General features: G+C 47.8%; 1 protein-coding gene across 1 annotated transcript in view; it reads left to right on the forward strand.

Annotated features, from left to right (window-relative positions):
• The window catches only part of cacna1ib (calcium voltage-gated channel subunit alpha1 Ib), a 68,475-nt gene that overhangs the window by 10,131 nt on the left and 31,747 nt on the right, over positions 1-26,597 (forward strand). Inside the window, exons 2-17 of the mRNA XM_084005828.1 lie at positions 1,699-1,832; positions 7,925-8,022; positions 8,730-8,889; positions 10,555-10,897; positions 10,982-11,074; positions 11,282-11,630; positions 12,167-12,534; positions 16,067-16,218; positions 16,884-17,069; positions 17,591-17,708; positions 18,150-18,305; positions 21,979-22,060; positions 23,213-23,379; positions 23,593-23,663; positions 23,919-24,345; positions 24,884-24,984. Coding sequence (XP_083861954.1) covers positions 1,699-1,832; positions 7,925-8,022; positions 8,730-8,889; positions 10,555-10,897; positions 10,982-11,074; positions 11,282-11,630; positions 12,167-12,534; positions 16,067-16,218; positions 16,884-17,069; positions 17,591-17,708; positions 18,150-18,305; positions 21,979-22,060; positions 23,213-23,379; positions 23,593-23,663; positions 23,919-24,345; positions 24,884-24,984 — 3,005 coding nt within the window. The remainder of the gene's footprint in view (positions 1-1,698; positions 1,833-7,924; positions 8,023-8,729; positions 8,890-10,554; positions 10,898-10,981; positions 11,075-11,281; positions 11,631-12,166; positions 12,535-16,066; positions 16,219-16,883; positions 17,070-17,590; positions 17,709-18,149; positions 18,306-21,978; positions 22,061-23,212; positions 23,380-23,592; positions 23,664-23,918; positions 24,346-24,883; positions 24,985-26,597) is intronic.

Below are 26,597 nucleotides of genomic sequence, written 5' to 3' on the forward strand. Positions count from 1 at the left end.
CAAAAAAGTCCAGTGTAGTTATTATTTGTTGGGATGGTGTGGGAGCCCTTTTTTTCTGCCATTTTTTATTTTTTTATCAATCTCCTCTGCAGCTTTCGCCGCCGTTAACTTCGCCATTTCCTCCCGATTAGTGGCCACTTCAACTCGCATCAGTGCTGTGAACTCGCGAACTGCGGAGATGTCAGTGCGCATCCCGACCACAGCAGACCGAGTAGTGGCGTTGTCCGCCCTCACACTGGTCAGCTCAGTGGCGATCTTTCTCATTTTCAGATATTGCATGAAAAGTCCACATCCCAAGGCGATCGTTCCAATTGCCATGAACGCGAACAAAATGACTTTAACACTTAGCTGTAAAGTTGAACTTGAATTATGATGCTAACTTTGTCGTGCTATGTAAATATAGTGGATTGGATTGGATTGGATTAGCAGCTTCACACCAGAATCCACATGCATCCAGATCCAGTAAGGTTGCCGAAATCTTCAGGGTTCAGCGATCTTTACCAAAGGTGACACCTCATCCATCTTTCCTGTTTCACAAAGGTCAAGGTTGCAAACGGAGGCCGCTCCTCTACATCAGTAGGCCGGTCCTGTGTCCCCACACTGCTCCAGGACTGCTGAGTAGGACGCTTCTCTCTGACAAAACAAAGATCCACATCAGTGGTTCACATTCAGATCGTGTTGCCTTCAGTACTTCTCTCTGAAAATCTAATTACAGGCGACGCCAAGCGTGTCACTTCCTCCCTAATCCCTGACACACAGAGAAGAACACCAGCTAATCTGGGCTTTTTGCTCACAACAGCAATAACACGCTTTGGCACGCTGAGATCTTTGATTTATTTGGAGTGCTTGCTCTCTTCTTTTAATTAGATGCTTGATTAAAGCCGAAGTGAGGTGGGGGGATGTCCATATGGGGCTCTTCTCTGATTACTGCACAAACAAATTATTTTCCATTAGCCCAGCGTTTAGAGCAAACTGCTCAACCGAGGAGGGGGGGTTAACAGAGAGATGGAGATATTAACACCATCGCACTGCTACACTCACAGCTGTAACTGATCATTTCATATTCCCTCTCTTTCGACCACGCACACAGCTGGTACCAGCGTAGTGATCACTGAAATCACGTGACCACAAACTAGCGATGTCAACGGTTCACAAGATTGACTCTGGTTCTAGCTTCATTTACATCTCCATATACGTCTCAGCTGAGCTGTTCAGACAGGACGACACAGCTGGGAAGAACTGGTCCTTGGTGCCTGTTACGCTACGGCGAGCTCCGTGTTGCCTGTCAATCAGCAGGTAGCCCCGCCCTAAATCATCCCTTGCTTTATGGTCTGTTGACTGTAAATGGACCAGAATTTACTAAATAGACATCAACCAGCAGGGAGCGGACTTGAACCAGCAGGTAGTGGACTTGAACCAGCAGGTAGTGAACTTGAACCAGCAGGTAGTGGACTTGAACCAGCAGGTAGTGGACTTGAACCAGCAGGTATCGGACTTGAACCAGCAGGTAGCAGACTTCAACCAGCAGGTTGCAAACTTGAACCAGCAGGTAGCGGACTTGAACCAGCAGGTCTCCACCTCCAGTGGGCATGACCAGGTTTTGTTTGTTTGTGTCTCCAAAGCTCTGAGAAACTACGTTATCTTCCTTTTTAATTTTTGACATGTCTGTCTCTCTGTCGCTGTGTCTCTGTCTCTCAGGCCTTCGATGCTTTCATCTACATCTTCTTCGCCATGGAGATGGTTATAAAGATGGTCGCCCTGGGAATCTTTGGTCGACACTGTTACCTCGGCGACACGTGGAACCGACTGGATTTCTTCATCGTCATGGCGGGGTGAGGACTTCCTGTTTCCTTTATTTCATATTTCTTAGTGCAAGTTAAAGGGGGTGTGGCATACTGGTCAGGTTGTTGGGGGGTGTGGCATACTGGTCAGGTTGTTGGGGGTGTGGCATACTGGTCAGGTTGTTGGGGGTGTGGCATACTGGTCAGGTTGTTGGGGGGTGTGGCATACTGGTCAGGTTGTTGGGGGGTGTGGCATACTGGTCAGGTTGTTGGGGGTGTGGCATACTGGTCAGGTTGTTGGGGGTGTGGCATACTGGTCAGGTTGTTGGGGGTGTGGCATACTGGTCAGGTTGTTGGGGGGTGTGGCATACTGGTCAGGTTGCTGGGGGTGTGGCATACTGGTCAGGTTGTTTGGGGTGTGGCATACTGGTCAGGTTGTTGGGGGGTGTGGCATACTGGTCAGGTTGTTGGGGGTGTGGCATACTGGTCAGGTTGTTGGGGGGTGTGGCATACTGGTCAGGTTGTTGGGGGCGTGGCATACTGGTCAGGTTGTTGGGGGTGTGGCATACTGGTCAGGTTGTTGGTGGCGTGGCATACTGGTCAGGTTGTTGGGGGTGTGGCATACTGGTCAGGTTGTTGGGGGTGTGGCATACTGGTCAGGTTGTTGGGGGGTGTGGCATACTGGTCAGGTTGTTGGGGAGTGTGGCATACTGGTCAGGTTGTCAGGCGTGGTGGACTGGTCAGGTTGTTGGGGGTGCGGCATACTGGTCAGGTTGTTGGGGGTGCGGCATACTGGTCAGGTTGTTGGGGGTGTGGCATACTGGTCAGGTTGTTGGGGGCGTGGCATACTGGTCAGGTTGTTGGGGGTGTGGCATACTGGTCAGGTTGTTGGGGGTGTGGCATACTGGTCAGGTTGTTGGGGGGCGTGGCATACTGGTCAGGTTGTTCGGGGGCGTGGCATACTGGTCAGGTTGTTGGGGATGTGGCATACTGGTCAGGTTGTTCGGGGGCGTGGCATACTGGTCAGGTTGTTGGGGGTGTGGCATACTGGTCAGGTTGTTGGGGGTGTGGCATACTGGTCAGGTTGTTGGGGGTGTGGCATACTGGTCAGGTTGTTGGGGGGCGTGGCATACTGGTCAGGTTGTTCGGGGGCGTGGCATACTGGTCAGGTTGTTGGGGGTGTGGCATACTGGTCAGGTTGTTGGGGGTGTGGCATACTGGTCAGGTTGTTGGGGGTGTGGCATACTGGTCAGGTTGTTGGGGGCGTGGCATACTGGTCAGGTTGTTGGGGGTGTGGCATACTTGTCAGGTTGTTGGGGGCGTGGCATACTGGTCAGGTTGTCAGGCGTGGTGGACTGGTCAGGTTATTATCTTGTTTTTCCGTTTTAGAGATGATTAGCATGCGGCGACACCGCTGGGTTATCTGGGGAAATATTCCCTTTAAAGAGACGTTCCACACATCATGGTTACCGTGGAGACGCTGAGCAGCTGAGCATGAGGAGAACAATGAGGAGTCAGGAACGGCACCATGGAGGATCAAACTCCTCCTGAACACTAGCTGTGCTCTGATTGGCTGAGCGACCCTCACTGCTGTAGCTTTAAGCCATCCACACAGCCTGGAGGGCAAGTCCAGGCTCCTCCCACTCCAGATTTACACCAATTAAAACTGTAGGTTACGTGCGACGACTAAAAGTTACGGTTCAATTCAGGAATGATGTCTGATGATGGAGGATTTAATATTTACATCACAGATATTTCTGCAATTTATTTTTTTTATTTGTTATTTGTTTATTTTTATTGAAAATATGCCAGTTTTTAACATAATAATTCTGGCCAATGAGCGACAGTGTTCCTGCTGTAAAACATACCAAACCAGGAATTTTAAGACCAGACCAGACCACAGAACAACACCATCATATTTGCATGTCATCGTTCTCTTTTCCACATTTCCTTTTCAATTAATATTCAAATAGTTGTTTTGAATATCGCCTCAGAAGGAACTGTTTGTGCGTTTATTTATATATTTCTGTTGGATCTCTGATGAATTATAAGCTTCTCCTGTCTCACGTCCTCCAGGTGATTCCCACTATTTGTAACTTCCTCTTCCTTTGTTATTTCTACTCCATTCATCCTCCTCTCTTTACTTTTCCCTCGAGGCTTGTTGAACATCGCTCCTTCACTTTTCCACCGTCTTTCTTCACATTTTACATAAATTTCGAGGCGCTGCGTTCGAGCCCCGAGGCGACAGACGATCCCGCTGCCACCATCTTGCTTTCTCTTAATGTTGGATCTTCTGCGTTTCCTCCACCACCTTGTCTCCCAGAGCACGGAGATACCGCCACCAACCTCCCCCCAGTCCCACGGAGGCGGCGGGGAGGAGGAGGAGCGTGATAAAGTGTTGTACACCCAGGAACGAGTGCAGCGAACACAAACAAGAGGCAGGCTGCAGGAGGAATAGAGTGTGTGTGTGTGTGACGGTGATCCACAGTACTAACAGCTGATCCGTGAGTCCGTGACTTCCTGGCGTTTGCACTATGAGGTCACACAGGTCATCAACGTCCTCTAATGCTTCCGGTCACGTATCAATCAACGAGCATCATTAATAATAATAATAAACACTTCCGGAGCATTGAAGTGCTGCATTGAAGGGCTTACCTGCTGATTGACAGGTCGCTACCACACTACCAATGCTAGCTAGCTACTAAGATTACTTTAACACTTAGCTGCAAAGTTGACCTTGAATTATGAAGCTAACTTTGTTAGCAGCTTCACACCAGAATCCACATGGTTCAACGGGCAATCTGAACCACTTAATCTCACTGTCACCTGCCACCATTGTTGCAGCCGTGGAAGCTGATGGTGTGATATATATATATATATATATACACTCACCGGCCACTTTATTAGGTACACCTTGCTAGTACCGGGTTGGACCCCCTTTTGCCTTCAGAACTGCCTTAATCCTTCGTGGAATATAGATTCAACAAGGTACTGGAAACATTCCTCAGAGAGTTTGGTCCATATTGACATGATAGCATCATGCAGTTGCTGCAGATTTGTCGGCTTCACATCCATGATGCGAATCTCCCGTTCCACCACATCCCAAAGGTGCTCTATTGGATTGAGATCTGGTGACTGTGGAGGCCATTTGAGTACAGTGAACTCATTGTCATGTTCAAGAAACCAGTCTGAGATGATTCACTTTCAAATCAAATCAATCAAATCAAATTTTATTTACATAGCACATATACAAGCGGCTGAGCCGCAACCAAAGTGCTTCACAGAAAGTGCTTGTGTTTAAGTGCTAAATGCACTTAAAAGGAAAAAGAAAGAAAAGAAAAGGGTTAAAAGACAACGACTGAGTTAGACAATATAAAAGACACTAATCGAAGGCAAGGGAGAAAAGGTGGGTCTTTAACTGGGGTTTAAAAATATTTAAAGACTGGGCTGCCCGGATGTGTAGGGGGAGGGAGTTCCAGAGTCTGGGGGCTGCCACTGCGAAGGCTCTGTCCCCCCTGGTTTTTAGCCTGGACCTGGGCACTTCCAACAACAGTTGGTCGGCTGACCGGAGTGCTCTCGATGGGATGTGGCAGTGGAGAACATCAGACAGGTAGGTGGGGGCCAGACCATGAAGGGATTTGTAAACAGTCAGGAGAAGTTTGAAGTCAATGCGGTAGCGGATGGGGAGCCAGTGGAGTGATGCAAGGACCGGGGTGATGTGATCTCGCTTCTTTGTACGGGTGAGGAGTCGGGCGGCTGAATTTTGAACTAACTGCAGGCGGCGGAGTTGTGATTGGTCGATGCCGGTGTATAGGGCGTTGCAGTAGTCCAGTTGTGAAGTTATAAAAGCATGGATGACTCTCTCCAGGTCACTCTGGGGCAGGTAGACTTTATGACATGGAGCGTTATCCTGCTGGAAGTAGCCATCAGAAGATGGGTACACTGTGGTCATAAAGGGATGGACATGGTCAGCAACAATATATATATTGTTGTATGATCAACAGTATGATATATATATATATCATACTGTTGATATATATATATATATATATCATATGCCTATATATCAAACATATGCTTTCATTATATCTCAGAGCTGCCAAACCACATGGTGGTGAGGAGAACAGATGGCAGAACATATTTAAATATATATCAAATGTTCTCGTCTCCATTGACAGAAGTACGTGATGTCCGCTCATTATTTTCCTGAAATACTGGATAGAAGTTCTTGTGTTCTTGGGTGAGATTTAAGATGCTGTTTCCCTGTCGTTAACCAGGTGCATTTATATATTTATACTACAATCTTCTATATATTCATCATTTAACAAGATCTCGCTAACAATGACACCAACGTGGGATGATTTTGTAAACACCGATATGTTCCCATTAATCACTTCATTTTCCGTAACCAACCTGGTTATACAATCTCAGCAGAAGCTGGTGTTTCTGTGTCTCGACCTCCAGACCTCGACATCCTCAACTTACGTGTTTCCCAACTGACAGGCTTGTATTTCCAACTGTGAGTCTCCTTGTGGAACACCTCGGAGGTTCTCTGAGCTTGTGTCTCTCTGTTACTTTGCTGTTGAGAGATTTCTGCACACGGAGTTTGGGTCAAAAGGGTGAAGGTGAATAATTGCTGGAGCTTCGTGTACTCACCTGGTTGATCTCCGAGCTGCTATTGGACTGAGCTTGTCTGTTTGTGTGAAAACCCAGAATCCTTTTCTTCTTTCTGTTCCTTGACAGCAGCTCTGTTCAGCAGGTATATTCATGAACCTCCTCTCTCTCCGTCTGTCTGCTAACGTAATTATCTCCAACACTTGATGAAACCCTCCGGCTTGCTCCCTCTCCCTCTTTCAATCTCATCTTTATTTCCATGGTTATATTGCACTTAATCTTCCCATGGTGCTTTGCTGCCTTCGGTTTCTGATCCAGCCGTCCTCGTCCCACGCTCCGCTCGTCTCCTGTCATCCTCCTTTTCCTTCTCTCAGTCTCTCTCTCTCTTTGCTGTTCTCCAGGCATAGTGTGTTTTCGCTGTGATGAATTTGTCAGAAATAGGTCAGATAGCAGAATCCTCCATTCTTCCATCGCCGGTTTTTTACGGGGAGCTTGTTTATTCCCTCCACCTCCTTCAGAAGATATTGAGTTTAATCTCACTAGTGCATGCCTGCATTCACTCTGATGCTTTCACGACCTGCAAACACCCGAATCCAGTTTCAGGATGCAGCAGGTGAACTCTGCTGGTTCACTGGTGCATCTACGTCTTCCTCCAGCTTCTTAATCCAGATCTCTGGAACGTGATGATGTGAAGCAAAACTGACGGTGTGTTTACGTAGCAACAGTTTAGCTTGCTGACCCCCTTTCTAGATGTCAGACAACTAATCCACATCAGGCAAAGTAGAACCCAACTGTGTTCTCGAGTAGCAAACATGAAGGGAACAAGGACTGTCCCCCATTGGTTTGTGGTTTACCATTTTGAAGCCTCAAATTCAGCATTTTGGCCATCGCCATCTTGGTTTTGTTGCAACCAGAGGAGGAAGTGACCATATTTGGACTGTGGAGGAGGGACAGGTGGATCTGATGAACACAAGCGGCAGAGCTTTGGTAGCGTGGTAGTGACCTGTCAATCAGCAGGTAAGCCCCGCCCCCTAAAGCATCCCCTGCTTTCTGGTCTGGTGGACTCTAAATGGACCATAATGTACTAAATGAACATCATGCTGGATTGAAGAAGACTTGAAACTAGAGATTGAGACCATAAACTCATGTTTACAATGTTTACTGAGATAATACATCAAGAGAGAAGTAGGACCATTTTCTCATAGACTTCTATACAACCAGAGAGGAGTCGCCCCCTGGTGGCCAGCAGAGAGAAGTAGGACCATTTTCTCATAGACTTCTATACAACCAGAGAGGAGTCGCCCCCTGGTGGCCAGCAGAGAGAAGTAGGACCATTTTCTCATAGACTTCTATACAACCAGAGAGGAGTCGCCTCCTGGTGGCCAGCCGAGAGAACGCAGCTTTAAGGAACTTCAGCGTCGGCTTTACTGTCCAGAACTGGTTGCCTCCTGGGAGGGAGGAGGACATGAATAAAAATAACTGTTGCTTTTCATTGTACTTGATGCCTCCTTATGTTTTTTGTTTCCCAGGATTGTTGAATACTCACTGGACCTGCAGAACGTCAACTTCACTGCCATCAGGACAGTGAGGGTACTGCGGCCTCTCAAAGCAATTAATAGGGTGCCAAGTAAGTAACACCACCACTTCAGTCTGAAGGATTAAAGAAAACTATCATACATGTGCAAATGAAGAGATGAGAGGATCATTCAGGACCATGGACTGCTGCCGGCCTGGTCGCTGTCTGAGGTTCTGAATGAGCAGATGTTCAGCTGTCCGTGGTGCTTAATGAGAGGATGTTCTGCTGTCCGTGGTTCTGAATGAGAGGATGTTCTGCTGTCCGTGGTGCTTAATGATAGGATGTTCTGCTGTCCGTGGTGCTGAATGATAGGATGTTCTGCTGTCTGTGGTTCTGAATGATAGGATGTTCTGCTGTCTGTGGTTCTGAATGATAGGATGTTCTGCTGTCCGTGGTGCTGAATGATAGGATGTTCTGCTGTCTGTGGTGCTGAATGATAGGATGTTCTGCTGTCCGTGGTGCTGAATCAGAGGATGTTCTGCTGTCCGTGGTGCTTAATGACAGGATGTTCTCAAATAGAACATACAGTTTTAGGAGCGGGGCTACCTGTTGATTGACAAGGCTCAGTGGTAAGCCCCGCCCACATTAAAACCACATCAGGCAATTCAATCTAGAGATGGGGATGTTTTCCAGATCTCGGCTCAGAGTGGCGTTTCATTGATCTGGAATCAGACTTGAGTTTGGTGGCGTCTGAGGAAGAAAACACCCACACACACACACGGCTGGTCCATGCTCATGGTCTGGATGTATCTCTGCAGGCATGCGGATCCTGGTCAACCTGCTGCTGGACACACTGCCCATGCTCGGCAACGTGCTCCTCCTCTGCTTCTTTGTCTTCTTCATCTTCGGCATCATCGGCGTGCAGCTGTGGGCGGGGCTTCTGAGGAACCGCTGCTACCCGGAGGACAACTTCACACAGTGAGTCCTGAGTCCCAAGTCCCCATCTGGTCTGTGAGAGACATGCTGGTCCATCGGCATGACGACAAGTGTGTTACCGTGTCTCTGTATGTGTATGTGTGTGTTTTTCTCTTTCCCCCCCTCCCTCCATATATATATATATATATATATATATATTATGATAACTAAAAGCTGATAATCCAACAGTGGACGTGGACTTGCTTCTTTGTCTCGACCCAGTGACTCATACCAAAGTAAAGATCTCTGACAAACTGCCGACCGAGGCTGACCTGAACTGACTGTGCTGATTAGTAATCAGTGAGATTTGGAAATCAATTTAAGCCTGGCTGGTGTAGAGATGCCAAATAGAGTTATATAACGTGTGTGTGTGTGTGTGTATGTGTTCTTCATGGCTGTTACATGATGACAGTGAGTTGAGGAGAGACGGAGGATTATGTTTGTAATGAAACGAGAATGAGAGGGTAATGTTCACTTCGCTGGTCGCTGGTCAGAGAATCTAGTGTTGGTGATGTTTGTGGTGGTGATGTTCGTGTTTATGATGTTCGTGTTGGTGATGTTTGGGTTGGTGATGTTCATGTTGATGATGTTAGTGTTTGTGATGTTCATGTTGGTGATGTTAGTGTTTGTGATTTTCATGATGTTCATGTTGGTGATGTTCATGTTAGTGATGTCCGTGTTGGTGATGTCCGTGATGTTCCTGTTGGTAATGTCCGTGTTGGTGATGTCCATGTTAGTGATGTCCGTGTTGGTGATGTCCGTGTTGGTTATGTTCGTGTTGGTGATGTTTGGGTTGGTGATGTTTGGGTTGGTGATGTTCATGTTGGTGATGTTAGTGTTGGTGATGTCCGTGTTATGTTCGTGTTGGTGATGTTCGGGTTGGTGATGTTCATGTTCATGATGTTCATGTTGGTGATGTTAGTGTTGGTGATGTCCGTGATGTTCGTGGTGGTGATGTTCGTGTTGGTGATGTCCATGTTAGTGATGTCCGTGTTGGTGATGTCCGTGTTGGTTATGTCCGTGTTGGTGATGTTTGGGTTGGTGATGTTCATGTTAGTGATGTCCGTGTTGGTGATGTCCGTGATGTTCATGGTGGTGATGTCCACGTTAGTGATGTCCGTGTTGGTGATGTCCGTGATGTTCATGGTGGTGATGTCCATGTTAGTGATGTCCGTGTTGGTGATGTCCGTGTTGGTGATGTTGATGTTCGTGTTGGTGATGTCCATGTTATTGATGTCCGTGTTGGTCATGTTCGTGTTGGTGATGTTCATGTTTGTGATGTTCATGGTGGTGATGTCCATGTTAGTGATGTCCGTGTTGGTGATGTTGATGTTCGTGTTGGTGATGTCCATGTTATTGATGTCCGTGTTGGTCATGTTCGTGTTGGTGATGTTCATGTTTGTGATGTTCATGTTGGTGATGTCCATGTTATTGATGTCCATGTTGATTATGTCCGTGTTGGTCATGTTCGTGTTGGTGATGTTCATGTTTGTGATGTTCATGTTGGTGATGTTCATGTTAGTGATCTCCGTGTTGGTGATGTCCGTGATGTTCATGGTGGTGATGTCCACGTTAGTGATGTCCGTGTTGGTGATGTCCGTGTTGGTGATGTTGATGTTCGTGTTGGTGATGTTCGTGTTGGTGATGTCGGTCTCCTTCCCCCCACAGCACCACAGGGATCAGCCTTCCTCGGCCGTACTACATGGCTGACGAGGATGACGAGCGGCCCTTCATCTGCTCGCTGCCGGTGGACAATGGCATCATGGGGTGCTCCGACGTGCCGGCGCGGCGTGAGGGCGGCAGGACCTGCTGCCTGGACAAAGACGACGCCCTGTACCGCACGGCGCTGGGCCTGAGCCCCGAGCCGCCGGCCAACGGCAGCGTCAGCGTGGCGGGCCTCTGCGTGAACTGGAACCAGTACTACACCCGGTGTCACACCGGACACAGCAACCCCCACAAGGGGGCGATCAACTTCGACAACATAGCCTTCGCCTGGATCGTCATCTTCCAGGTGAGTTTGGTAAACGTGGAGCTTCTCCTTTAAGACCTAGGAGACTTCCTGTTTCCTCTCTCTGACCTTTGACCCCGGCTGCAGGTGATCACTCTGGAGGGCTGGGTGGAGATCATGTACTACGTCATGGATGCTCACTCCTTCTACAACTTCATCTACTTCATCCTGCTGATCATTGTGAGTCTCTCTCTCACACACACACACACACACACATCTTCTCTCTCGCCTACATCTGTTTCACCTGCTGTCGCTCCTCGAGAGAGAGAGCCTAAAACAACACACACAGCGGGACAGACCTCGCCTGGTCAAACAGAAACATACTTCAGATATTGTTACTTTTTCGATCGTATCTCAACAAAGAAGTATCTGTGTCTCCTCCTGCAGGTGGGCTCCTTCTTCATGATCAACCTCTGCCTCGTGGTCATCGCCACCCAGTTCTCGGAGACCAAGCAGAGGGAGCACCAGTTGATGCAGGAGCAGCGAGCTCGCTGTTCCTCCTCGTCCACGCTGGCCAGCGAGCCGGGCGACTGCTACGAGGAGCTATTCCAGCTGGTCTGCCACCTCCTCCGCAAGGCCCGGCGGCAGACCGTCGCCCTCGCCAACGCGCTGCGCGGGAAACCCCGCGGCTTCCGGGGCGTCGGCCGAGGAAGAGGAGGAGGAGGGGGAGGGGGGAGGGAGAGGAAGGCCAACGGACGGGGAGGACGTGAGCAGAGGGCGGTGGCGAGGCGAGGCGGTGGGTACAGATGTTCATGTTGAATGCTTCATGGTCGTCATAGAGACGATCACGTTTCATCATCAACGGCAATATCTCACAACATAACATACCGGGTGTATCATTACAAAATCATATTTTGATTCTTAAAGTGAGCTGAAAAGTCGTTTACAGAGTATTTCTTTTCCTTGTTCCCAGAGATGAGCTCACAGCCTTCTCTCGCTCTGATTGGTTGATGGCTGGATCGCATGATATTATTGGTTGTTATATTTTGTTTTACAGGATTAAAAAAGTATTTGATTTTGATCAAATAAAATAATATAAAACAGTGTGTTTTATGTGAGATAAGATCTTTCAGCTCGACTTTAAAGGTTTCTATGATGACAAATTATGTTTGCGTGATGTCACGACGACTAGGTCCACTTCTTACATTCACATCCCAGCCAGCAGGGGGCAGCGTGTAACACACATAACCCATCGTAACCCGACGTAACCACACACATTCTCCTTATTAGGAATAGCAGAAATAAACATGACCATCTGATCCTCTGTTCCAGGTCCTCCCTGTCCCCACCATAATAAAGGGGACCACGCCCCCCCTGCTGCGCTCACCGCCGCCTCGGCTACCACCGGCTCCCCTCAGTGTGCTGCAGCCCTGGCTCCCGGCGACGCCGTGGGGCCGGCTTGCAGCGCCGTCAAAGAGGAGGTGGAGGACGGTGCCGTGGAGGAGACGGACAAGGAGGAGAAGAACCAGGGAGCTGCAGGGAACCCTGGGAGCTGTAGTCCTCAGAAAGGGTGCAGGGAGCTGTGGCACGACCTGAGGATGAAGCTGTGGGGCATCGTGGAGAGCAAGTACTTCAACCGGGGCATCATGATCGCCATCCTCATCAACACCATCAGCATGGGCATCGAGCACCACCAGCAGGTCTGTCTGTCTGTCTGTCTGTCTGTCTGTCTGTCTGTCTGTCTGTCTGTCTGTCTGTCTGTTCATCAGGGCGACACAGTGTTTCCCCTGGAGTTGCGGAGGTGACATTTTTTGTTGGTGATGTTGGTGATGTTCGTATTGGATATGTTGCTGGTGAAGGGGACAGACAGGTCAGACTCACCTGTCCTGTCGCTGGTGAAGGGGACAGACAGGTCAGACTCACCTGTCCTGTGGCTGGTGAAGGGGACAAACAGGTCAGACTCACCTGTCCTGTCGCTGGTGAAGGGGACAGACAGGTCAGACTCACCTGTCCTGTCGCTGGTGAAGGGGACAGACAGGTCAGACTCACCTGTCCTGTCGCTGGTGAAGGGGACAGACAGGTCAGACTCACCTGTCCTGTGGCTGGTGAAGGGGACAAACAGGTCAGACTCACCTGTCCTGTCGCTGGTGAAGGGGACAGACAGGTCAGACTCACCTGTCCTGTGGCTGGTGAAGGGGACAGACAGGTCAGACTCACCTGTCCTGTCGCTGGTGAAGGGGACAGACAGGTCAGACTCACCTGTCCTGTCGCTGGTGAAGGGGACAGACAGGTCAGACTCACCTGTCCTGTGGCTGGTGAAGGGGACAAACAGGTCAGACTCACCTGTCCTGTCGCTGGTGAAGGGGACAGACAGGTCAGACTCACCTGTCCTGTGGCTGGTGAAGGGGACAGACAGGTCAGACTCACCTGTCCTGTCGCTGGTGAAGGGGACAGACAGGTCAGACTCACCTGTCCTGTCGCTGGTGAAGGGGACAGACAGGTCAGACTCACCTGTCCTGTCGCTGGTGAAGGGGACAGACAGGTCAGACTCACCTGTCCTGTCGCTGGTGAAGGGGACAAACAGGTCAGACTCACCTGTCCTGTCGCTGGTGAAGGGGACAGACAGGTGGAGGATCTGGTTCAGATCTACTCATCCACATCCGAGCATTCGTTCACCTCTAACTCGTCTCTTTTACCCGTTTCTTGTGTCTTCCTGTCGCTCAGCTCTGTTCGATGCTGCCGCTCCGCTCCCGCCCACGTACGCCCGCCGCCGCCACCGCGGTGGGTCGTCTCTCATCTCGGGGGCTATAAATAGTCAGAGAGAGACTCCACTCCTTTATTGGGAAGGAAACAGTGAGCTGGAACGTCTCCTGTTTAGCAAACTGGAGTCGTGGCTCCGCTGTTTAAACGGTGTCACCCCGTCGCTCTGAGCCTCCACCTGTCCTGCTACACCTGCACTTCTGTTGGCATGGCAACAGCAGATAACTGCCATTCTTTCTGCAGCAGGATTCAGACATACTTTAGTGTTTTGTTAAATACAACAACAGTTAGATGTGTCCTGAGACCCCACACAATGAAACCATCATTAGATGATGTTTCCATGGAAACGTATCTGGTGGATCATGTTTCCTCACGTATCACAGATATTCAAAGAGTCCTTGAAGTCCACGTAGGGAGCAGGTCTGGGTGGTGGACCGGGTCAGAAAAAAACCTTTAACCAGGAGACTGAAGTTAGAACCCAGAAAGTTTGTTGGGTTCTGGGTTTTTTTTCAACGTCGTAGTCATTTTGATTCAAGTCGTTTCGTAGGATTGTTTGTGTTTCAAGCTGTTACAAAAAAACTAAACAAAAAAAAGTTTAGTTTAGTCGGGAACAGAGTTCCCATCAGCCACCACAAACTGGACCAGAACTCAGGATCCTGGTCTTCGATGACAACATGTGCATTATTCAAATACGAGCCCCCTAGTTGGAAGTCTGAGAATAGAAACGAGCTGAGCTCCTAATACATGTAATAAATATCACCTCTGACCCTCCCTGAGGTTTCTAGAAGAATGCATTCATTCAGGTTGAAACATAAACAAAATGTAAATCACACTGATAATAATAAGAAGAGGTCAGACTCGCTGGGAAGCAGCTGCTAGAAGCATCAGAGCTGTGACAAGGCTGAACTTGGGAACAGAAATAAACAAATCAGGTTCATCAACCTCCAAAATGACTCACCACAGACCTGTTTTTTGTTGTTTCTGATCCCCCAGGCCTAGTTAGAAACGACACGGATGGGAACGGTGGCTGCAAAAATGAATCCAAATTTTGTAATATTAGTAATAATAATAATAATAATAATCAGCCTTTTAGGATTGGGTTTGTGGTGGTCAGGTTACTGGTGGTTGATGTCACCGTTGCTGACCACAAGCTGTCTTTAGATCTGGTCCCAGATCTGCAGTAATGAGGATGAGATGTGGATCTCCAGGGGCTGGGGACGCCGTTCGACTGGTCTGCAAACAGCAGCCAGCCGTCACATCGTTACCGACATGGTGGACACACATCATTAGTCTGTTTTCACACTGCTAAACACTCATTAGTGCTGACACACACACACACACACACACACATTCATGCAGCAGATAAACATGTAAATGCTAAACACACAGTGCTTGTTGACTCCAGAAGCGTCACGCCGAAGTTACAGAGGAGCTCAGTGGAATAGTGATGAGCGTGTGTGTGTGTGTGTGTGTGACGAGAGTGGAGGACTCCAGCAGAGTTAGACAGACAGACAGACAGACAGCTGACCAGATTGATGCACATTAACAAGGAGTGAAACATAAAACGAATGTGTTTCCGTCAGAGTTCAACTGTTAACACGTTCCATTCTCGCTTCCTGTTTGTTTCTTCTTCATTCTGCAGCTTCAACCCTTACTTTGTACTGGCATCAGTGTGTGTGTGTGTGTGTGTGTGTGTGTGTGTGTGTGTGTGTGTGTGTGTGTGTGTTAAAAGCTTTTGTCCTTCTTGCCCTTTGCACCAATCAATGTAGTGTTTGATCCACGGTGAGTAAAATGGCCGATAACTAGACGAAGCGAGGAGTAAGCAACAGAAAGAAGTGAGCGAGGGATGGAGAGGAAGCAGGAAGTCTTGCTGGTCTGCTGCCAGGAACACTAAATGATGATTGCCTGATCCGAACATCTAAACGAGACGCGATCATCAACTCATCGTTAAAACAGCTTCAATAAGCAAAATACAAACTTCGGGACAGAGTCCATAAATGTCTGAGTCCTGAAGCATGGGACGATCTGCCAGGTGGACAGACCTGAACCCTCACAGGTCTCAGAGTCCGAGTGTGGACGTTGGGATTGGAAAGACCTTTATTTTGTAGGCAACAGGAAGTTAGCTTCACACTGGTTCTCTTCACAAAAAGCCAACAGGATTCTTTCTTTGAATTTTGGATTATTGCAGAAAATAAGATCTAACCTTTATGATACTCACAGCTTTTATTTAATCTTCACAAGCAAACTCCAGTTTGATGAGATTTTGAACATTTTCTTTCAATGTCCTAGTAATAGCATCATTACTTCTAAACAATAGCCAGCCTGGTTCTTTAACCCTTGAATGGCCACTGTACAAATGAGACATAGCTTTAATGTTGTTTATTGTTTGTTTTTGGTAATAAGCCTCATAGCTACGATGTGGGTTCATGGGTTAAAATGCTCTCTCTTCTGGTCTTGGATCTGTTCTTCCAGCCAGAGGAGCTAACTAATGTCCTGGAGATCTGCAACATCGTCTTCACCAGCATGTTCTCCCTGGAGATGATCCTCAAACTGGCTGCGTTCGGCTCCTTCAGCTACCTGAGGAACCCCTACAACGTCTTCGATGGCATCATCGTCATCATCAGGTAACGTTTCTACGGGTTTCTATGCCACCACCGTGGCTGCAGTCCAGTCCTGTCTGCTCCACAGACGTCCTGCAGATACAACAGATTCATCAGTGTTTCTCTGCCTGATGTTATTCAACCAGCATACTTCTGTAGTTCTGCCAGGCTGTTCCATTATTCATACCATGCTTTGTGAGATTGTCGATGGCGTTCCGGCTGATTGAAACGTCCCACCTGTGTGTTTGGATGCCGACGCGTCCGCCGCCAGCAGACAGCCTTCGTGTTTAGTCGGTGCTGCCTTTGATCTGCTGCCGGTTTTATCTCCCAGTTCATCTGGCAGAGCGTCTTTGTCTGTGATCCCCATTATCAGCCTGACATCAAATACAAATCAAAGCTGCTAAAACGGAACAAGATCAAATGTACAGCCCGTCACAGACGATACGTGTTGATTGAACGTCTCTACCTCTATCTGTCTTCTAATCTGGAGCTCCGCCTCCAATCTGCCCTTCATCCATCTGAATGGCCTCAGCTGTTCACACAGACAGGGGCCCCTTCAATCTCTGCCAATGCAGCCCATGCTATTCTGATGCTATGTTTTTGCTATTCTGATGTGTATTCTGATGCTATTTTCTTTTTTGCTATTCTCCAATTAATACTTGAACTACTTCCTGTGTTTCTCTCCTCAGTGTTTGTGAGATTGTGGGCCAGTCCGACGGGGGCTTGTCCGTGCTGAGGACCTTCAGACTGCTGAGGGTCCTGAAGCTTGTCCGGTTCATGCCAGCGTTGAGGAGACAGCTGGTGGTCCTCATGAAGACCATGGACAACGTGGCCACGTTCTGCATGCTGCTCATGCTCTTCATCTTCATCTTCAGGTAGGCTGGTACACATTAATGGCTGTATACACACACACACACAGGGTCAAGTTGCAGTTGCAAGATCTTATTATGATATATCTTATTTACTTACTTGTTTACTTGCTTACTTGTTTTCTTGCTTGCTTTCTTACTTCCTTCCTTACTTGCCTGTGTCCTTACATACTTGCTTACTTGCTTACTCACTTGCTTGCTTACTTGCACATGTCACATTTTTTTATACCATGTTTAGATTTTCAATTTAACTCCCAAGCTGATAAACACACCTTGTAGAAACAGTATCCATGACAACAGCATCTCACAGCAGCTCATGAATTGTTGTAAAATGCTACAAAGCCAATACAACATTAACAGCTTGAACCACAGCTCTGTAGGTCACTGTCACGGTGGAGATGAAAAAAAATGAAGACTTCCGAACCGTAGTTCACAAACTAGCGTGTGACGTCATGATGTCCACGCCCACTCCTTATAGGGGTCTATGTTTCCTCATCCTCATTGGAGCCTCTGCTGGTGTGTTGCAGCATCCTGGGGATGCACATCTTTGGCTGTAAGTTCAGTCTGAAGACGGAGACCGGGGACACAGTTCCAGACAGGAAGAACTTTGACTCCCTGCTTTGGGCCATTGTCACGGTTTTCCAGGTAATCACCATATCACTATATATATGCACACTGCACACATCTCTGCTGGATGTCACTCTATATGCAGATGATTCTATATTTATATTTATACGTTACTACTTTCATTTAAAGTTGGTTGCTGTTGGTCTCGTTTGCTGGTCTCGGTCAGATCGTGGCCTCAGTGTCCCCGATGGGACTCACAACCAGATAAAAATTCCACGTAGTAACTTTAAGACTATATTCATAACTAAAACAATGTCAACATTTGCATATTGGTTGAACCTCCAGCGTCTTGTGGCTCATACTTTCAGATATTGAACACTAATATGAACTCATGCATAAAACAATATTTGAGGAATACTAGAAGTGTGTGGAGCAGCTTCTGTGAATGTCAGCATGTTGGATGTGTATCTGATGAAGTATATACTCTATTATACTCTATGTGAGTGTGTTTCCTCTCAGATCCTGACTCAGGAGGACTGGAACGCCGTGTTGTACAACGGTATGGCGGCCACCTCGCCGCTCGCTGCTCTTTACTTTGTTGCCCTCATGACATTTGGGAACTACGTCCTTTTCAACCTGCTGGTTGCCATCCTGGTGGAGGGCTTCCAGGCAGAGGTAAGGCAGCTCGCCACCGTGGCGCCCCGTCTGCAGGCCGCGAGCTTGTTGCCATAACACCGGCATTTGAATGTAGCCATGGAGGGCTGAGGTGCCCGGGTCGCGTCTGTTGATCTTATTCATAAGTAACCTTTTGAAAATGCTAATTTGGTTCAAGCTGTATCAGGAGAGGTGAAACATTTCAAATGATCACTGTCATGAGTTGCCCCTCTAACAGCAAGCAAGGATTTGCAGAAAATCAACACTTTTTCTCTCACAGTTTCTCAATAACCTCATCCAAACAAGCAAGTTTCTAATATGTTGGAGATGGTCATTCACCATTACTGAAATCCATCCTTCTGTCTGTGTAAATACTGTACATCATTAGTAAAACAGAGTTATCACAGCAATTGCAAAGGGTAAAGAATCTATTTTCTACTGCAAATTAATAGTTACAGCATCGGTCAGAATCATGATATTAATCCAGTCCAGCAGTGAGAAAATAATGATGTTGTATTAAATACATGAAGCCTTCCATCTCAGTGAAAAAACACTGGAAATGATGCCGTCAGCTGTCAGCCTCCAGATGTTTGATCGGGGAACAGCCGACCCGGTCGATGCTCTGTGTTCGCGGAGGAGGAACGCTGACACCCGTCACAAGGACTTGACTATCAAATCCATCCATCAGTCATTCCCCTCTGGCTCGCCTTCTGCTGCACTCACAGCTGTAACATGACTGATCATTTAAGTTCTGTTCTGTAAACCAGGGATGTAAACCAGGGATGTAAACCAGGGCTGTAAACCAGGGCTGTAAACCAGGGATGTACACCAGGGCTGTAAACCAGGGATGTAAACCAGGGCTGTAAACCAGGGCTGTAAACCAGGGCTGTACACCAGGGATGTAAACCAGGGCTGTAAACCAGGGCTGTAAACCAGGGATGTACACCAGGGCTGTAAACCAGGGATGTAAACCAGGGCTGTAAACCAGGGCTGTAAACCAGGGCTGTAAACCAGGGATGTAAACCAGGGATGTAAACCAGGGCTGTAAACCAGGGCTGTACACCAGGGATGGAAACCAGGGATGTAAACCAGGGCTGTACACCAGGGATGTAAACCAGGGCTGTAAACCAGGGATGGAAACCAGGGATGTAAATCAGGGATGTAAACCAGGGCTGTACACCAGGGATGGAAATCAGGGATGTAAACCAGGGCTGTAAACCAGGGATGGAAACCAGGGATGTAAATCAGGGATGTAAACCAGGGCTGTACACCAGGGATGGAAACCAGGGATGGAAACCAGGGCTGTAAACCAGGGATGGAAACCAGGGATGGAAATCAGGGATGTAAACCAGGGCTGTACACCAGGGATGGAAACCAGGGATGGAAACCAGGGATGGAAACCAGGGCTGTAAACCAGGGCTGTAAACCAGGGATGGAAACCAGGGATGTAAATCAGGGATGTAAACCAGGGCTGTACACCAGGGATGTAAACCAGGCCTGTAAATCAGGGATGGAAACCAGGGATGTAAACCAGGGCTGTAAACCAGGGCTGTAAACCAGGGATGGAAACCAGGGATGTAAATCAGGGATGTAAACCAGGGCTGTACACCAGGGATGTACACCAGGGATGTAAACCAGGGCTGTAAACCAGGGATGGAAACCAGGGATGGAAACCAGGGATGTAAATCAGGGATGTAAACCAGGGCTGTACACCAGGGATGGAAACCAGGGATGTAAACCAGGGATGTAAACCAGGGCTGTAAACCAGGGATGGAAATCAGGGATGTAAACCAGGGCTGTACACCAGGGATGGAAACCAGGGATGGAAACCAGGGATGGAAACCAGGGATGGAAATCAGGGCTGTAAACCAGGGATGTAAACCAGGGCTGTAAATCAGGGATGTAAACCAGGGCTGTACACCAGGGATGTAAACCAGGGATGTAAATCAGGGCTGTAAATCAGGGCTGTAAACCAGGGATGTAAACCAGGGCTGTAAATCAGGGATGTAAACCAGGGCTGTACACCAGGGATGTAAACCAGGGATATAAATCAGGGCTGTAAACCAGGGATGTAAACCAGGGCTGTAAATCAGGGATGTAAACCAGGGCTGTACACCAGGGATGTAAACCAGGGCTGTAAACCAGGGATGTAAACCAGGGATGTAAACCAGGGATGTAAACCAGGGATGTAAATCAGGGCTGTAAACCAGGGATGTAAACCAGGGCTGTAAACCAGGGCTGTACACCAGGGATGGAAACCAGGGATGTAAACCAGGGCTGTACACCAGGGATGTAAACCAGGGCTGTAAACCAGGGATGGAAACCAGGGATGGAAACCAGGGATGTAAATCAGGGATGTAAACCAGGGCTGTACACCAGGGATGTAAACCAGGGCTGTAAACCAGGGATGGAAACCAGGGATGGAAACCAGGGATGTAAATCAGGGATGTAAACCAGGGCTGTACACCAGGGATGTACACCAGGGATGGAAACCAGGGATGGAAACCAGGGATGGAAATCAGGGATGGAAACCAGGGCTGTACACCAGGGATGGAAACCAGGGATGTAAATCAGGGATGTAAACCAGGGATGTAAACCAGGGATGTAAATCAGGGATGTAAACCAGGGCTGTACACCAGGGATGTACACCAGGGATGGAAACCAGGGATGTACACCAGGGATGTAAACCAGGGCTGTACACCAGGGATGGAAACCAGGGATGGAAACCAGGGCTGTAAACCAGGGATGGAAACCAGGGCTGTAAACCAGGGATGTAAACCAGGGATGTAAACCAGGGCTGTAAATCAGGGATGTAAACCAGGGATGTAAACAAGGGCTGTACACCAGGGATGGAAACCATGGCTGTAAACCAGGGATGGAAACCAGGGATGGAAACCAGGGATGTAAATCAGGGATGTAAACCAGGGCTGTACACCAGGGATGTACACCAGGGATGGAAACCAGGGCTGTAAACCAGGGATGGAAACCAGGGATGGAAACCAGGGATGTAAATCAGGGATGTAAACCAGGGCTGTACACCAGTGATGGAAACCAGGGATGGAAACCAGGGATGTAAATCAGGGCTGTAAACCAGGGATGTAAACCAGGGCTGTAAATAAGGGCTGTACACCAGGGATGTAAACCAGGGCTGTAAACCAGGGATGTAAATCAGGGATGTAAACCAGGGCTGTAAATCAGGGATGTAAACCAGGGATGTACACCAGGGCTGTACACCAGGGATGTAAACCAGGGATGTAAACCAGGGATGTACACCAGGGATGTAAACCAGGGATGTAATCATGTAAACCAGGGATGTCAATGGTATATATGAACCAGTGAAAACTGACATCTGACATCCTATAAACGATCAGCTTTCTAAGGCAACAAAAGATGAAACACTGAGTCTCCGTCTTTCTGAGCTTCCTGTTCCACTGTAGAGACTCTGACCTCTGCTGGCGTCTGCTGGTCGAGCAGATTTATGAATACCTGGTCTAATGTAATACTTTAATATGGATGGTCCCTTTAAGTTAAGCTAAGTTAGTAGTTAACTCAGATCTGTGTGATAGTTGGTGAGAGAGAGTTGAGTCCTGTATGATGTTACAGGAGGAGTTAAAACACAATTATAACTGTTATATCCAGTATAACTTCTGTCCTCTTATTCTTCTGTCTCCTCCGTGTCCCACGTTGTCTGCAGGGTGACGCCAACCGCTCATATTCAGAAGACGACCGCTCCTCCTCCAACGACAGCGAGAAACATGACTCCGTCAAGTTGTCTGGTGAGCTGATGTTTTATGAAAGAGCGTTAGGGCCAAAAAACATATTCAAATACATTACATTTTATTTTGCATTTTTCAGAATAAATTAAACATTTTGAGAATAAGGTTGGAATTTCAATATTGGGGACAGGCATAACAAAAAATAAATCACTGGAGGAAATGTCTTTTGTTTAAAGCATTTTGAGAATGAAGTCTAAATGTTAAGAAATTAAATTAAAATAGCATTAAAAAAGAAAGATTGTGTTCATCAGATCCACCCGTTGCTCCTCTACAGTCCAGATATGGTCACTTCCTTCACTGGCTGCAAGAATCCAAGATGGCAATGGCAAAAATATAAATCTCGTGAAGCAGCAAATGTTGAAAAAATATTGTTATAAACAGCTTTTAATACGATTAACTATATACACTATATTACCAAAAGTATTCATCCAAATAATGTTTCCATTACTTCCATGGCCAGAGGTTTATAAAAGCAAGCACCTATTCATGCAGACTGTTTCTACTGTGAAAGAATGGGTCGCTCTCAGGAGCTCAGTGAATTCCAGCATGGTACTGTGATAGGATGCCACCTGTGCAACAAGTCCATGTCCTCGCTCCTAAATATTCCACAGCCAACTGTCAGTGGGATTAGAACAAAGTGGAAGCGATTGGGAACGACAGCAAGTCAGCCAAGAAGTGGTAGACCACGTAAAATGAAAGGATCAGCGGATGCTGAGTGCACAGAAGTCACTAACGTTCTGCAATCAATCGCTACAGACCTCCAAACTTCATATGGTCTTCAGATTAGCTTCATATAGAGCTTCATGGAATGGGTTCTCATGGCAGCAGCTGCATCCAAGCCATACATCAGCAAGTGCAATGCAAAGCGTCGGATGCAGTGGTGTAAAGCACGCCACCACTGGACTAGAGCAGCAGAGACACTTTCTCTGGAGGGACGAATCACGCTTCTCCATCTGGCAATCTGATCTCACCTTCCTGAGTTTATGATTTCCAGGCAAATTGAAGATTGTTGCTTGAAGGTTGTCAAATGTAATTCTGGGAAATGTAGGAAATCAGGAGATAATAATAAAGATAAAGCAGACGGCAGGTGTGGTAGCATCACCCAACATATAGGAACTATTTCACCTGCTCTCTGTGTTGAACTGCCTCTAGACGCAAGGATCTGCACACTGACGCCCAATGGCCACCTGGAGCTGGGGGCCCTCGCGGGGCCCGGGAGGTCCTACTCCTCAGAGAGGCGGAGCTTCACCATCGAGTCCAGGAAGAGCAGCGTGATGAGTCTGGGCAAGGGAAGCCTGGAGAGACGCTCTCTCTCTCTGGTACCGTCCTCCTCTCATCCTCCTCCCACATCTAGAGCTGATTGTGAAACACATACAGTCGATATGCTCATCTAGACCTGGTTCTGGGTCATGTAGTATATGGTGTATATGTATATATAGTGTATAGATATATACTGTATATATTAGTGTATATATGGTGTATGTTGAGTTGTGGATGCAGACTGATGAGTTTCTATGAACTATGTCTTCTAGCGTCATGCTCGCAGTTCCAACTACCACAACTGGGGGCGCCCTTTCCTTCCACAGTCGACCTGGAGCTCCAGGTAGACGATCAGATGAATCTTCAGCAGCTGATTTACCTTAATGAACTCTTAATGAACTCTTAATGAACTCTTAATGAACCCTTAATGAATTCTTATTACCTCCATTAAGCCTTTATTACCCGCATGGAAACATGAAACCTCTGCTGTTGTTTTATGCTCTAATTAGCTTCATGACCAGACTTGTAATATAATCTTGTATTACGTTTATATATATATATATATATATATATATAAATGCTTCTACGTGGTCTGCAGGTCCAGCTTCAACAGTCTGGGCCGGAGGAGCTACGGGTTTGGTGGGGCTCCTCTGGTGGGGGGCAGCCTCCGTGTGCACAGCACCCGCTCCCCCTGCTGCTACACTTACGCCGCCGAGCAGGAGTCCCTGCTGTCCCACCCGGACCACCCCCAACACCCTCGGCCCCCCCACCACCCACCTCCACCCCCGCTGTTCCTCTCCAGGAGGGACCGACGGGCTCTTTCCCTGGAGCTCCCAGAGCTTCTCCGGGCCCTGCCAGACACTGGGAGGAGGAGCGGGTCTGGAGCGGGGGGGTCCAGTTTAGGAGTGGGCCACCGGGACTGCAACGGCAAGGCCCCGGGGCCCCACACTCACCTGATGGCTCAAGTCTTCCCTCAAGTCAACGCACGCAAGGGAAGGACGGACCTGGAAGACGAGACGGATTATGTAAGTTCACTTCCTATTTTCACCAGGACCACGTGGTTCTGTCCCGCTGAAGGACGGATGCTGGACCGGGACACATTCGGTCTTCAGGTGGACCTCTGAAGGACGGATGCTGGACCGGGACACATTCGGTCTTCAGGTGGACCTCTGAAGGACGGATGCTGGACCGGGACACATTCAGTCTTCAGGTGGACCTCTGAAGGACGGATGCTGGACCGGGACACATTCGGTCTTCAGGTGGTTCTCTGAAGGACGGATGCCAGACCGGGACACAGCAACAGTATTCTAGTGGTTTCCGGATTGACCTCGTTAATAATGAAAACAGAAACAGAAATGTTCACCATAGTAGCAGTTGATAGAAATCATCCATCCATTGTCTACTGCTTATTGATAGAAATCAGTTGATTCAAATATAGAAAGTGATGGATGTTAAGCATGTTATTTTTATTATATTATAGATGTTATACATCATGTATCATGGTGTTGATGAGTCTGATAATACATTTCTAATAAGAGCTATACTATCATGTTTCTCCTCCAGAGTTTGTGTTTCCGCATCCAGAAGATGATGGAGGTCTATAAGCCAGACTGGTGTGAGACCAGAGAACAGTGGTCTGTCTACATGTTCTCCCCCCAGAACAGGTGAGTGGACGCCAGCCTGTTGTTTACACCAGAAGACTGTTGTTATTCATTATATATATATATATATGTGACTCGTGATGAGTCAAGTTAATGTCTTTGTTTTCTTAACCTAACTTCCTGTGAGGTTTATTTTGAAAAGACACTGCATGTTGACGCGCCGTCACTATCGCGTGGAGTGTTTACTCTCTTGACAAGCTGGGTTGTTTGGGAATGTGTTCCGACGCGGTGGTCTTCAACTCACGGATGCTGTTCTGGTCATGTGCACGCCCCTGGTTTTTACGGTAACACCGGCAGTACTAACGAGAAGGTACGGCTGACTTCGGTGAGAAGCTTCTCTCTGGACCAAATGTGAAACAACACGTTAGCGGCTCCATCCTGATCAGGTGGAGGAGCAGCAAACTGAGAGAAAAACGCCCTCTGCTGGTTAAAGTGTCTCCCTTCAACACATATATTACTGTCAGTGGCCCTCCGAGTTGTGTGTTCATCTGTGTTTGTCTGTGTTGTTGTGTTGGTAGAGATGTCCCTGAACGCCACACGAAGGAGAACTCCCTCCATCAGCCGAGTCCCAGCGTGCTGAAGACACTTAAGGGAAGCCGGGCCTTGGGCCGCCGTTCTGGCGTCGTGGCAGCTTCCATCTGTCAGCGAGGGCTGCTTGTGTTGGCGGGGTGTGTGTGTGTGTAGTGTCGTATTGTGTGTGGATGACTTTACATATGTGCATGTGGGAGAGCGTGTGAGCATATGTGCATCCAGGCCTTGTTTATGCCTCAGCGTGTGTGTGTGTGTGTGTGTGTGTGTGTGTGTGTGTGTGTGTGTGTGTGTGTGTGTGGACTAACGAGGGATGATATGAAAACTTCATATGGCGGTATTTAATACCTATATATACGTTGGACCAGGTGTTTATAAATCCAGACGCTGCTCTTTCTATGACGCTGTATTGATGTGATGTGTTGTAGTGACCAGCAGACGCCACCAGAGGTCTCTACAGTGGAACAGGAAGCTGAGAATAATGGAGATGCAGCATTTTCTTCTTTTGTTGCCTTAAAAGCTGATAGTTTATAGTTGGGGAAAACTCAAATTAACGTCCAGGGTGTTGTTCCTTTTCCTCAGACGGAGTTAAATAATCCAGTTTTAAGGTCTTTTACTTAATTTGCTGTCGGCTTTGCTGATATTGACCTGTTGTGATCAGCAGCCTCAGATCAGCTGATATTTGTTACATAGTTTGATCGGTGGTCTCTCTGATTCTGATCAGAAGAGCTGATCAGATGACTCATTGATTCAGAATGGAAACGTCTTCATTACTCATTCATTACTCGTTAGCTTAATGCAGCAGTAAACTCGCTGTGCATGTAGAACTGGAGGGAACGTAGACCGTCACAGTGTGAAGTCTGTCTATTTGACAACAATGGGTTGGACTTAAAGCAGACTAACATAAGTACCTGTACACCACCGGGCTCAGTCAATATCACGGGACAGAGGTCACCAGATGTGAACCCATCAGTTTGCTGGGTCTCAGTCAGGTTAGCACATTGATGGTGTCCCCAAGACACCAGCTTTAGAATCTGCTTCCTTTGTAGCTGACAGATGAGACGAGATGGGTTTACTGCCTCCACTGG

This window comes from Eutrigla gurnardus, assembly GCF_963514095.1.
Source record: "Eutrigla gurnardus genome assembly, chromosome: 3".
Lineage (NCBI taxonomy): Eukaryota > Metazoa > Chordata > Actinopteri > Perciformes > Triglidae > Eutrigla > Eutrigla gurnardus.